Source organism: Sphaeramia orbicularis, chromosome 20, assembly GCF_902148855.1.
Source record: "Sphaeramia orbicularis chromosome 20, fSphaOr1.1, whole genome shotgun sequence".
Classification (NCBI taxonomy): domain Eukaryota; kingdom Metazoa; phylum Chordata; class Actinopteri; order Kurtiformes; family Apogonidae; genus Sphaeramia; species Sphaeramia orbicularis.
In genome coordinates this window covers 24,871,991-24,887,180 of record NC_043976.1, presented here as the reverse complement: position 1 = coordinate 24,887,180, position 15,190 = coordinate 24,871,991, and the positions used below count along the sequence as shown (strand labels likewise).

General features: G+C 38.4%; 1 protein-coding gene across 1 annotated transcript in view; it reads right to left on the bottom strand.

Moving 5' to 3' along the window:
* The window catches only part of ofcc1 (orofacial cleft 1 candidate 1), an 81,454-nt gene that overhangs the window by 28,327 nt on the left and 37,937 nt on the right, over positions 1–15,190 (bottom strand). The window contains exons 18-19 of the mRNA XM_030123941.1: positions 2,751–3,002; positions 180–432 (exon numbers count right to left, since the gene is read on the bottom strand). Of these exons, the coding sequence (XP_029979801.1) occupies positions 180–432; positions 2,751–3,002 (505 nt within the window). The remainder of the gene's footprint in view (positions 1–179; positions 433–2,750; positions 3,003–15,190) is intronic.

The following is a 15,190-nucleotide window of genomic DNA, read 5'->3' as shown; positions in this document are numbered from 1 at the left end:
GTCTCCTGCACTGACAAAATTCAACCCACTGCCAAAAAAGACACCCATCTAACCTTGCACATTTTCTTTCTCACCCTCTCCCCTCCCCCTTTTTTTTGTAATCTAAAGTCACTTTGCCAAGATAAAGTGAACTCCTATTTAAAGTGCACAAGTGTCCAAGTTATTTTTAAGTGACTTACCCCGAGGACGGCGTCCACTGCAAAGACTGCCAGGGGGTCGAGGACTGTCCACACTCCCTGAGCCATGATAAACTTTGACGTGAAGGAAGGGAGTGAGCCAAATATCTGTTGACAGCCCCATCTGATCAGAACCAGCAGGAACGTTACTGCGTTCAAGGTCAGGGGACCCACCACCACCATAGCCAGCTCCTCGCGGGTGTGGAGCAAAGAACTCTGGTATATGAGGTCCACCGTGTGTGCATGGAACTGGAATCTGGTGGGAGAGGAAGGGGAGACTGGTGATGTGCATGTGTCAATATGCGTTTATGTGTCTATAGTCAGCAGCAAAAGAATAAGTGGTTCTAGCAATTTACTTTCTAATTAGTTGAACGAGTTAACGTAATATTGCTGATATAACTCTTTTGAGCAGCCCCAAACTATTGATAGATAACAAATCAGGCATGATGATCTGTAAATATATTAAATCAATAACAAAAGTTCAGAAATCAAAGTGACAGGTGCTAAAACTAGCACCATTAACACCTACGCAGCTACATATCTTAAGTTTTTAAAGCCTCCCTATCACAAGTTCAGTTCTCCATTTACAGCAAGCCTCATGAGTTTCTTAATCTTCCCATCAGTCAAGAGGAGGTAAAGCCAGTGGTGGGAGTGGGGGAGGCCCAGTTTTTGCTCATTAATTCCCATCTGATTTGCTCTGAAGGTCCAGCATCTCATAGATTCCGTCCATTAAGCTGACAGAAGAGGCTCATTTGGTGTTTTGTCTGAAGAAATTTTCACAAAAAAACAAAACAAAAGATTATCTATGTGAATTACCTGTACATTAAACTACTAAGCAGTTAACCCTCAAGAACTGACACCATCTGTGGCTAAAATGTCATAAAATGTCAGGTGATGTGCAGTTTCACAGCTACTGCTACATAGATCTTATCTGGACATAAAGACATTCTATAGGGAATGTGTGTAGGTCCTGAGTTTGTGCAGAAATAAGTCATCATCATTTGTCAGTTTGAGTCAATAAATGGCTGTAACCTGCTTAGGAGACATTAAATTTAGACAAACATCTCCTGTATGTTCAAACATAGTACCTACAGGTAACATATATTAAAATAAACAGTATTTTTTCTCATAAATTCATTCATTCTCAGACAAAGCAAATGTAAAATTACAGCTTAAAATGAACCAGATGTAACTGAGGTTCTCATAAATCTGACTGACACTGCAAAAATAATAATAATAATAATAATAATACAGAAAAACTAAATGATCTAGTAAAGGTAAAGTAGCACAAAATTGGTTCTAGGTCTCTGAGGGTGAAAGAGTTCAAAGATAAGTATATATTCTAGGTTCAGATTAGGTTAAAGTCTTGAAGTCATCATTGGCCATCAACTAGAACTGATGTGTCAATGTGAGTAAAAGAAAGAAAAATTAAGGAACAAGTGAGTGTTAAAATACCACAAGCCTGCTGGGTGCAGGGACTGTGATGCTCTTGGGCCCACTTTACTGTCCGCTGGGTGAGTTATGGTCAAGGAGAAGGTAGAAAAAGACAGAGAAACAAAAGAATATAAAGGCTGAGATAGAAAAAGGAGAGGAGGGAGCCTTGTCACCTACCAGCCATTCTAACTGTCAGTCTTGGTCTCTCGCTCGCCCTCTCTCACTGGGCAGCACCAGCTCTGGCCAGTGCATGGAGAGAGAAATGCTCGGAGGGAAAGCAGCACATTCGGACATGTGGAAGTTGTCATCTGACGCTGACCCCCTCTGTTTTTGCATTTTTGTTTTTTCACCTCCTATCAGCCTCGCCGGACCATCCTTTTTTTCATTCAACCACTTTTTTTTTTCTTTTTTTACCCCCCCCCCCCCCCTCCTCTATCACTTTCCATGATTTAACGTGTGATGTTTGCACCCCCGTGTTATAATCATAAAAAGCTGCTTGTATGCATGTTTGCAGCCAGCTCTTTTTATTGTAATGAATTAAATCAGCACCATATGCCATGGAGATGTGATTTAACAGTTCTGTGGTGTCTTATTGCTGTTTATCAATGCTGTGTACCAAATAATAACAATAAATTCCTTCCAAGTAATGTAGCCTTTTGGGACTTAAAGCAGTGTGGTGAAATCAACAAACTCCCCCAGCAATGGTCTGCTAATATTGAGAGAGTCTTGTTAAAATGTTAATGGGGGATTCCAAACAGATGATTTGGGTGTGTACATTATCCAATGTGCATGTGCAAGCACACACTAAAAACACCCCACACACTCCTATTCTATTCACTCCTCTTCTCCCTACCCCACTCTTTTTCCCATTTCATTACAGACGTGTTTTGTATGTACACATGAGCTTGTATGTACGCATGTCTTCACGTCGAACTTGTGTAGGTACATCTGGAATTTAGCTATGTGCCTCAGCAATCTATGTCAGCATCAATGCATGAACTAAAAAAGTGTCTATGTAGTTCTCTCTGCATGTGTATCCATACACTCCCCCCATCCGAATGTGTGTGTGTGTGTGTGTGTGTGTGTGCATGTGTGTGTGCATGTGTGTGTGCAGGGTGATATCAAAGGAAGCAAACTCACTTGTTGACAGGAACTGCTATGGCCTGGAGGTAGAGCCACTGGCTGCAGTAATGCAGGTAGAGCCTCACAAACCACATCAAAGCCAGAAGCAGCATAATGAGGCCGAGCTGCCGAACGGAGCCACGCCAGCTACTATGCTGTTGTTGTTGCCACAGCAACGGCAGGCCCAGCTCGGAGGGCAGCATGCGAAGAGCCAGGCGGGTTCGGCCGGACAGACGTGAGGAGATGGGACCAGGTCTTCTCGGTGCTGATCTGTTTTTAGACATCAGGAGATCGACATGCACTTTTTATTTCACTCATCTAAAACCAATATTAACTGTAAGTGTGTCGTCCTCCAACTTCAAATGTCCTGGATCAAATTCTTTTGCATTTTTCCATACGTTATCAGTCATTTGAACTCACAGGGTGATTATATACACTATTACCCATAAAGTTCAAATAATTTAGTTTTCTGACACATTCCTCTTTTTATTCCTATTTATACACTTCAGTCATGACCTATGACCAGGTACAATGATTACATACTGAGTTACTAAGTTACTAAGTTAAAGTGTCCCAGTTACACTTCATCTATCAAGAAAAAAATCCCATAGTCACAATCATTTCATGAGTAAAGGTAAAATTATTTTATTTCAGCTTTAGGGGTATCAGTGAGGCTGCACATAATGTGACAGCTTAAGTAAAGAAAGGTTATTTAAGGGCTTTAGGAGGACATCTGAATATATGTTGTACTTAATTTTTGCAGACCTCAGCAGTTATAACACACATGTAAAGGTGACTTAACACAGCCTGACTTTTTTCATACTCTTTTCTTCAAATATACGGTATTCAAATGGGTCCGCACTATGATTAGTCAAATACAGTACATTTTATCGCTATGGAAATTTATTAAAACTAATACTTATTATATTCACACACTCACAAATGCTTCTATATCTCAGTCACTCATTGACATAATGCATTCCCTAGCCCTTAAAGTACTTGTACCCCTAACCTTAAAACCAAATCTTAACCCTCAAACAGCAGGTTCTACCCCTTAGGATCTAATTTTTTTTTTTGTCCCATTGGTGACCTAAGTCCCCATGGGTCAGTGTGAATTCAGATTTAAGTCCCCACCAGGATAGAAGAACAAGGCTCTCTCTCACACACACACACACACACACACTCACAAACAGATAGAAATCCCTTCCAGCAGTGCTCAGCTTCCCTCAGCACCTCTGCCTCCTCTGTGCCGCCCTTTGTCAGGCCTGCTCAGCTATTCCCTTTCATATAGAGGGCACAGATGGAGCAGTGGAGATGAGAGCAGATAGGAAGAGGGGAAAAGAGAGAAAAGGAAAGGAACGTAGGTGAGACAAATCCAAAATTTGTTAGAACAGGCTGAAAATGAACTTCATACATAACACATTCAAATGGCATACAGGGTGTGTGCAAAAGGAATACAATGCAAATTAGCCTGCACAGTAATAAAATACACTCATGCATCTATTATTGTTTTCTCGTGTCAAGTAAAGTAGACGGATGACCCCTATTGTGTAGCTGGCAGTAATTAGACCGACGCTAAAGTCAGTGGATACAGTGGAGCTGCAGTTAGCATCACAGAGTGTGGCTTAAGGCCTTTGCCTGTGGACGTCCCTGTGTCTCACCACTGTGTCCCAGAGCACAGTTGGAATTCACTTTGTAGTGTGTACCAAGGGAAAATGATAACATTGCCTAAAGACGAGAAATGAGTAAAAAAAAAATCAATTGTATTACTTTCCGTCCTCTCTCCAAATAATTAGGCTAGACTTGCATCAAAATGCAGAGCTGTATCTTCTTCCCTGCTTCTGTTGCTGTTGAATTATAAACACATGACCAGTTACATTTATAATGAAAGGGATCAACATTTGCTTTTCCGGTGAGGTGGGTGGGTGCACTCTCTGAAGTGTTAAATTATTTGAAGTTGTCTAGTTTTGTTTTTTTTTTAGAGGATGCACACACAAACAGTGTAAGGATAGAAAACAGTACATATGGGAGAACTTTGGATACATTCAGAAAGTGTTCAGGCAACAGTTTAGGCTGATAAATATGGCTGAAATAATATCAGACAGAGGGGATAAACATCAGTTAAAAAAAAAAAAGGCCAGTCACAGGTCAGCATGTGTTCAGCATGTACAGGTACCGTACATATTGCATATTTCCTCTATTAGACCAACAAATTTATATTTTCAGGTCAAAAGAAACTAAATAGAGAGAATTATACTGCTTTTTTTTTTTTATTGCAGTGTATTTTTAACTAATTTCTGCACAGAATAGAGGAGTCATTTTGCATTTTAGATACAGTACTGCGCAAATGTCTTAGGCCACATTTAGATCTGTTGTTTTTGCAGGGTTGAAATGAGCATACATATTTATTTCTCACTGTGTTTTCTTTAGATACAACAAATAAAGGAAAGATGTGCACAGCATTAAAAGAATAACAATAAAACTGAACTAAATGAGTTCTAAAGGTTAAAGTCACTATTTTTGTGCGACCGACCCCTGACCCCATGATGAGAGGCAGCACAAACAGACACATCTGACATATGTTGATTAAAACCTGGTATAAGGAATCGGACAATTAATGCAATGAATCTCATATTGTCTGAACAAAAGGATTAAAGACATGTTAAATGTCAAGGGAGGTCACACTAAATACTACCAATGTGGTTTATAAAAGCTGTTTTTACTGTTGTTCACATACAGTCGTGGAAAAAATTATTAGACCACCCTTGTTTTCTTCAATTTCTCGTTCATTTTAATGCCTGGTACAACTAAAAGTACATTTGTTTGGACAAATATAATAATAACAACAAAAATAGCTCATAAGAGTTTAATTTCAGAGCTGATATCTAGACATTTTCCATGGTTTTCTTGATAATAACCAAAATCACTTCAGTTCTTACATCAACATCTATGGCATTGTACTGCCAAAAACAGTGCTTTTAGGCATTCCATGTTTTCTTTTCTGTCTGTTTTAGTCACATGATACACACAGGAGTTAGTATTTGATTGCATAACTATTATTTTTGCTGACTTTTGATGGTCTAATAATTTTTTCCATGACTGTATATCTAGCTTGAATTTTAATACACAGACTGTGCTCATTATACAAACCTAATGTTGGCCTAAGAGTTTTTCAGAGCACTGTATAATAAATATATGATGTCGATGTTATCAATAAGAAGTTTTGCTGTGCCTGCATGATGCTCAAAATGGTTCGGTTTCAGTGTCAAGTGTCTGTTGATACAGAATTAGACAAACAAAAAGAGGATAATGCACAAGAAAATGTGTTTCTCTGCTTTGCTATTATAATTTTGACAATGCCCTTCCATTCAGTTCTAAGCTTTATCACGACTTGCTTCACTGCGTAGAATAAAACTGCAATCCGCGTGTCTGCAAAAGTGGAATTACGGAGTAGACAAAAAAGCAGTGTGTCACGGACACAGGCAAGATGCTACCCTGTCAAGTGGTATTAAAGGAAAACAGCAAATACAACCTGACGCCCATCTTTCATATAATGAAGATATTGATGATGCATGAAAGAGGAGTATTTTTAGATGCCTTCACGTGGCGGCCTCTTCCAAAGGAATCTGGTAACATGATGTGAAATCTGTTATCACCACTGAATTGATTTCATTATGGCACCTCCAATTACAAAAGTACAATACAGAAAAAGAGGAAAAGGCAGGGGGGGTGGAGGTGTGGGCTTTTCATCATGCAGGAAAGAAGGATGTTTCATTCCAATATCACAGCTTGTCCCTTGAACGAGTGATAGCATGTGGCGTTGCAACGCGCGGATGAAACTAACCATTTCAACAGGCATGCATTGGCACAAAACACAACATTTTAATTGTACTTTATATGTTTTTGTGAAATCTGGGCCAGAAGCTGTTGCCTCATTTTTTTTTTTTTCACTTTGAATATGTTTGTTGTTCATTCCACTGTCATCAAAGCGCATTGTAAAAGGGCCCATCATACTCTTTAAACCATGCCAAAGTGTGCCAAGGCCTGTAAATCAGATTTAACTAGCATATATCTGTCAAGTGTTGGAGCAGGACCCATCTCCTGGACTGGTTTTCCAAGGCTGAGTCCCTTAACAGTGCACGGCATGACAACAAATGTGAGATGTAGTCTTAAAAATAGCACTAAATGAATGGCAAGTGCAGACAAGTATTAAACCTTTAAGACGGCATGGGTAATGAGAGATGGAGGGGTGAGGAAGTAGGGGGATACAGTGGGGTGTTACATTTTAAATAGCAGATTTATAGTGAGAATACTCCGGGGCTGAGGACAGTAAAGGTAACCCTCTGAATCTCTCTGAATAGCCCCGGTGGCTTAAACCCCCCAGTCTAAGGCCACTTAAAGCATTGGACTTATCCTTTTCTTTTGAGGATTAAGTTATTTTCTGTCACTTTCTTATTTGGGCCACCGGCATTGTTATAATTGCAGCAAAGCCACACATTTTACCCTGCATACTAAAAGAATGGTTTGCTGTGGGGTAAATAAAGAATCAAAGATACAGTGTGAAAATAGATTTTAAAGATTGACAGATAACGTGATTGTTTTCTTAGTCGCCCAGTTGCACTAGTGCTGTGGTGATTATGGAACTGTGATTATCTGAGGTGTCAAGAGATAAGACTAGAGATACCGCATCTTTGTTTACATTTCATCTGATAATGCATTTGTTTTCGGTTGTGAAAGTATGTTTTGAAATTAGGTGGCAAAAAAGTGAAACCGATTTTGCCAACATCTGTCTGCACAGAGGTGGCTGTGGTAAGATAAAATGTTCATTGTTTTAAAAAAAAATGATGAGAATGATAATAATAGTAAGAAGAATAATTGCTGGATAGTGATGAATCTGTAATGCAAAACCAAAACAAATATATCAGGCAAGTATATTCCATGTGAAAAAACTCCAAAAATGTTCATGCAAGCATCTTATTTGTGCAGATATGATCAAAAAACATATTTAAAGAAGGAGAATTGTGGCTTAAATAACCTATACAAGATCAATCTATGATTTGTAACATCTTTTTTGTAGCATTTTTTAAATTTAACTTTTATTTAACCATTAATAACTCATTATGATTTGTTTAGCTTTTTGCTCTTTCAAAGCACAAGTTACAGTCTATAGGTACCCGTTTGGTTTTACAGCCATTCTCCCTCTCAGCTTTAACTGTTTGTTTATCCCTGTAAAGCCTTAATCATTAAATCACTGACAGAAAATACGAGGTCTTTGAAACTGGAGCCTTTATTGGTCCTTCTGAACAACCAAAAATATTTTTTTTTTAAAATATCAATTTCCATGTATGAGTTTCAATTTTGTATCATATTTGATACATTGGGTCTCAATTCTCAAATATTATTTTTGAACAAACAAAAACATAATATAGCACAAACATGTTTAACAAATTGGCCATTCCTTTTCAAAATTGGCAAAGTTCTGCCTCCTTTCTCATTAATGACAATTTTGTAGTGTCACTGGAAAGGCCTCTGGTGCACAAATTCCTCACCCCTGATGGATTATCTGTGTATTGTATGTATCTAATTATATATATCAGGTTTTTTAAAAAATATACACACTGATCATGTAGAGGGCTTCAGAACTCTTGTATCAAATATGATATGTTTGGCGTTACAGGGTTAAAACAGTTACACAGAAGCGTGCTTATGTGTAATGACTGGCACAGAAACAAATGTAGGGCAAAAATATAATGTAGGAACTTATAAAACCTGCGAAAACGAAAATTACAAAGAAACCCACTCCCACAAGATGTGTAAAGAAACAATCTGTGCTGGTATCATTTTCCAAAGTACCTTGATTGTGTGTGTGCTTAAAAACACAACGTGAACAGAACAGGACTTCAAGCCTGCGAGGCTTTTAGATAATTGAGTCATTTTTATATTATCTTGTGAGTGGTTTTATTTATATTGAATAATCACAAAAGTATACAAAAAAAGCTTCAGATTTACACTCTCAGCCCTCTCTCTCTTTCTTGTTATTTTTAATTTTATTTGTTCCAGGAACAATTACCATACCATTTGGGGGCTTTATAAGCTGAGTTTTTAAAGAGGCCCTGGACAAGCAAAAATACACTTAAACGGGTTTCATTGACAAAATGGGAGCACAGTGGCAGGTATTTGGGATGTAGTTAAAAGAGAATAATGGAAGAGTGAGTCAGCTGCAGGAATGGAGTCCATCATCCTATAATTAAAATAGTGTAACAATGCACCAGCAAATGATCAGAATTATTTGCAGCTGACAGGGAGTAAAGTAGAGCATAATCAGAGGCAATATAAAATATGTTCCCACTAATTAGGAATCCTTGTTTGACTAATAGTTGGCTGCTCATTTTTACAATGTGAAGGAGGTGCTCACAGGCAGCAAAGCGGTTAAAGCCCATGGAAAAAGCTACGAGTGCGCTAAGCTGTTGATCATTTAATATATTCAATGATCCTACACAGTGCGTAAGATGCAAAAGAGGCAGACCCACAAGCTCACAGATGCTGCTTGTTGTGTTTATGCTATAATATAATGGTGTATTCTTAACCCATGAAGACAGAAACATCAACCGGTGACCTTGATGTAAACGGTTTACTACCTGTTGATCCACTAATCCTATCAATACATATAAATAATTAGTGAAAAATGCAGTTATTCATCTTTTCATGGTCATCAGATATGACCCATTTGGACGTTCAGAGGCTCCATAGTGACTGTGGAAACACTGTCATCTTCTACAACATTGATTGACTAGTAAAACTCATGGAGTTTGATCAATGATAGTGGATGGAGATACTTATGTTTATGTTCAGTTACTGATAGATCTGACTGAAAAAGTACCTTTTTCTTCAGTTTTATCTATTTTTAATTTTATAACCATCAACTTTAACCCAGTGTGACTTTTGCAGCACTTTTTCTCTTTATTTTACCTTTCTTAAGTGATTTATTACAATTTATTATAATATTATTCTCTGTATTTTGATAAAAATGTTGTATTTTCCGATATTTAATTCACTGATCATGTAGATGTTCATAAAAGTTCAGATAAAAGTTAATGGTCATAATATCGAAAACAGGGAAAAATAAAGAAAATGCGATTTTTTTCAACAATTCTATCATTAACTGAACATAAACCCAGTATGTCCATCCACTGTCATTGATCCAACTCCATGGGTTTTACTGGTGAATCAATGTTGTGGAAGAGGATGGTGTTTCCACAGTAACTACGGAGCCTCTGAACGTCCAAATGGGTCATATCTGATGACATTTCTTGTATTTTATTCTTTTTATTTGGGTTTTATTCATTCTTCTGTATAGCACTTTTTTTGTTTGTTTTTGTACAGTTTCTGTGTCTTTAAATCTATTCTGTATTTTATACATCTATTTTGGTTTTAATTTTTCTTCTGTACAGCACTTTGGTCCACTGCAGTTGTTTTAAAGTGCTTTACAAGTAAAATTGGATTGGATTGGTTGGATTGGACCAGGAAAAGATGAATAACTGTATTTCACACCAAATATTGACATGGATTAATAGGTTTATTGGATTAGAAGTTATTAAACATTTTAGATGAGTAGATGGTTTTGGTCGCCAGTGGTTGTTTGGGTCTTTATGGGTTAATCTGAGCTTTTACGAACATTTACATGATCAGTGAGTTAGATATATGAAAATACATGATTTACACTGAAAAAACACAAAATAAAGATGATAATATTACAATACATGTTGATTAATTACTTAAGAAAGATTACTGTAAGTAGAGAGAATAATTCATTTGGGAACTGGGTCTTTATGGGTTAGTATTATATATTAAAATAAGTAAAGGAAAAATAACTAGATAGACATTGTCATTGTAATATAAGTATAGTGATAGAAAATGAAAGGCAAATGTGGGAAATGTAAGCATGACATGGCTGTGGATGTCATGGTAGTTGTATGGCTGTCCATTTAGCCAACACTGATTTGATGGGCAATCAAGCAGTTTTGTGACTATCACACTGGCCAAACATATCCCTCCTGCAAAAATGTGTTCTGGCCTCCTCTCACACCTTGGAATAGTTTAGATGTATACGTGAGGTAGCCGTTTCATTGCAATGCAACATGTGGCGTTTTTATGGAGCGTCTGACTTAACACGAGATGGGGATTAAAAATGGAAATGGCAGGTCCCTTGGTGCGCCATAAACTAGGGTGGAAACATTTCAAATGCAGATGCACCTGGGATCAACAAACACACAGGGACTTCCCAGGCACACACAGCTACCACCACTACAGTGCAGTCCTTAACAATGAAGAACAGGTTGTTTTTCTCCATAAACTTTTTCAGGGCATTGAGAAAATACACAAAACATAGTGCCAGTGAATGTGTAACACACTCAATGATTAATGCAGGACAAATAATAAATGTTCTCAGAAGAGCTATCCATTCATCAATTTGGGTGAGGCGTTCAGGGAGGAGTGCTGCAGAGGCTGAGTATAGGCCTCCAGAGAGTTGCATCAGTATTTAAATGGATTTCACTTCTCTGACCTTGCCTCATAACTGCAGGACATTGTCACCAGAGAGATAGAGACAGAGAGAGAATGAGGAAAGGATGGAGAGGGAAAGATAGAGAAAATTAGAGGCAGAGAAAGTGAGATAAAGACAGAATTAATGGGAGAGAGTAAGAGGGAGAGAGGAAATAATTATGAGCCAGAGAGACTAGTTATGTCTAATATGTGGAGAGCAATTAAGTGAGTGATGGACAAAGAAAAAAGAAAGCACCGAAAAAGTTTCTCTGTGCCAAGACATGACTAGACATGCCATCCAGCGTCACAGAGCAGACCTGACATCTGCATCTCTTGTATCACTCATGTCACAATCAATCAGGATTAGACTGGAAAAAAAAGAAATTAATTGAAAAAATAGTCGTGGATATTTTCCATAGATCTCTCTGGCCTTGTGCAAAACAGCAATAACATGTCCTGATTATATAATACTAAAGCAACTAAGAATATTGCTCACAAAAACGCTCCATGCATCACATTTTTTTTTCCAATAAAGGATCAAACACTTATCCAAATATCAATCAAAGAAGACAGTGCTTTGATGGGGCTTGGAAAAAAGCCCATACTTTACTGATAACATCAATAATTTACTTGTCGGTTACATTATTATATCAACCTGTCAGAGAGGGTTTTTTCTAAAGTTCATATTTATTTGCACAGGGCACAGTGCATTAGTGTATGTTTGTGCTACAGTGCATTAGCCAGTATTTATATGAATGTAAAAAGCCCTCGCCATCCACTTTTAAATTCTTAGGAAGATGTTTGTTGACTTTTGCCATCTTTTTTAGATGTTCATGTCAGACTGGGGAGCAAGTGATTACAGATTATAAAAGAAGAGCGTGAAGGAAGTGTCACCTCTGGCCTGGCTCTCATTCCCACACATAAACGCACACACACCACATGCACGAATCACATGCAGCCACTCATACGCTCTCACATATAATTCCTGTCATTTTTCTTTATCTGACCACCCCTCTGCCTCTCTCTCTGTCTCTCTCTCTCTCTCTGTCTCTCTCTCTCTCTCTCTCTCTCTCTTTCTCTCTCTCTCTCTCTTACGTGTCTGTGGGAAACACATACATTTGACCCAGACCACCAATGGGACTGCAGTCAAATCTGACTGACACCAACATCAACGCAGATTAACCAATCATATTGCAACGCCGGCCTGTCAGGAAGCTGACATTTATGATTTCCATAAAGGAGGGAGCATGTTGATTGTGTGTGTGCATGTGTGTGTGCCTGTGAGATTCGAGGTGACCCAGGGCACGTCTGGCCACAGAAAACCCTAACATGTGCACTCGGGCTGCAGTAGCCAGGGGCCTCTCTTTCACACTTGCACGCACGCGCTTGGTCGTGCACAGACGCAGACACATCCCAGCCCCCTCAGCACAGGAAAAGGCCCTGGAAAGCACCAGAGACCCAGGGGTGACCAGCATTGCCATCTCCACCCACCTCTCCTGCCAGCATTACATCAGAATTGATTGACCCTTGCACTGAGTTGTGATTTGGAGCTGCAGTATGCAGGGGATTGACAGACTGAAACTAGCTGTTGTTTCAGGTGGTTTTCTCTCTTACTGTGTATAACTGCAGGCCAATCTTTCTTTCTGTTACTCTCTATTTAGCAAAGGAATCACTGCTAAGGGTAAAACACTGCAGGTTGCATGGTAAGTTTTCTGTTCAGTACCGTGTGAACAATACAACTCTACATTATGCTGCTAATTTTATCCGTAAGCATGTATACAGACTTAAACAGATGGAGGGCACAGAATGATAGAGAGACAGAGACACAGTGAGTGAGTGCTCTGATAGGCTCAGTTGGGGGAAACGGGTGGAGAGGAACGTTGGTCCCCAACGAGGCGAGCTAACTGGGGGAAATTAGGTCAGTGTGTTCCCTCTGACTCCACAACAAGAACAGGCTGTGTGTGTGCATGTGTGTTTGCCGGTGTACCTACAGTGCCCATACTGCACAACTAAAGCGACATACTGTGCAGGTCTGTGCATGTAAGCGTGTGTATTTGCAGCCTGCCACATGTTGGCATGTGTGTGGATGTGTTTTCAAAGGTTGGGTCTGATTTTAATACAGGTGGCAATTATTTCCACCACAAAGACTTTATACCAGACAAAACAAATGTGTCAGTATCTAAGTGAAGTTTTATGTAAAAAAAAATTCTATGTATTATTTATTATCTGTTATCAATGAAATGGATTAGAATAAAAAAAAAGCAGGAGGTAACTAATCATAACATCATAATCAGTAACACAATAATTTTGAATGTGGAAAAAAAAAATGAATAAAGGTTAAGTGACACATATCCCCAAATGGGCATAGAGTCTTTGGAATAAAAGCTTTGGGGACAGATGGAGTCAGTGCTGCAGTCATTTGGCCTCCGGAGGGTGAGGATGCTTTTCCAGTCTATCGCCTGTTCAGCTTTGTCTTTACTCTGTCTCGCTCTTTCTTCATGTCTCCTGATCAGGACAAGTCACACATACTATAATTGATATGAGATTTAGGGGTTATATTTCGATGTAATTAGAATCTCGATAATTGGACTAATTAGATCTAATTGCTATGTGAGAATGACTTTGATTAAAACAGGTTTCTCTCCTCAAAACTAAAGCAGAAAAAATAGGTGAGTGACAGTGATGTGTTACACACGGTAATGCATGCATGATTTGCAATAACCAACGATGTGCACACATAATAATCTGTGTAAACATAATATTTAAAAATAAGAAATTTGTGAAATTGTTAGAAAGTTTTATATCAATGAATGGCAACATTTGTAAAACTGACAAACAAGTTAACAACAGTACTTATCACGGTGCTGAATACCCTTACAAAGTACTCTCTGAAGTGTAAAATTAATTCAGTATGAGTATGTTTACCTTTGCTACAAGTTGTTGCCGCACCATCCGAAAGCATTAAATTGGCCCTATCGAATTACAACGGCCGTATTGAATCAGGTGCTTTGATTTTGTTCAGTGCTATTCTGTGAGAAAAAAGGTGGTTAAGATTACACATCAAATAAGCTGGAAGGTCGGCAGAGTCTTTCATGCATGTTCAAACAGATATCAGCAGCACAGGAACTGCTCTCACAAAAGAAAAGAAGAAGAATCATTCTGGCTTGTTTTCAAGAACTTTTGTATTTGCCCAGAACTGACTTGCAATTGTCAATACTTGCAGTTAAAAGTGTATTGTGTTGTCTTTGAAATTGTAATTTATGGTATACTTATTATAAACTATGCACTAAGGAGCATCTCTTAATTTTATTTTTTGACTTGTGTTTGGATGCACTTTTGAGGTTATCACTAATGCCAAGAAAGTCGACAACAGCTGATCCTGGTCATATTATAGTAAAATATCAACAATTTGGTTTTACTATGTGAAGCAAATCTTGCATATTGGAGATAATTGTGCATGCCGTAGCATGCTTAGTACGTTTCTGCACATCATAAATTCCTCATCCACCTCATTTCTGTACAGTAGTTTACAGTAAATCAAGCGCCTCTGACAGTGACGTAATGATTGCCCTGTGCATTTGCTTTTGTATGATTCGGAGAATGTCCTAACTGAATCTTACTGTTTCTAAGTGTTTCCTTAATAATGCATGAGCATCTGATTTGCACATTTGTGTAGGGTACCCTATAAAAATCTCAATGAGTTCAGTCTCTTGTGGCTCAATAGATGGCAGTAATATCCCTCAATCACTGCAGCATGAATCCTCATCCCACATAAGAGACATGTATGCGCACATAGATACACATGCAAGTATAGATAAATACAAGCACACGCAGATACAAACAGAGCTCTAGAATGCCAGAAGAGATGAAGATGGCATCGTTATGGCAAATAAAATAAAAGACTGTAAATAATACAT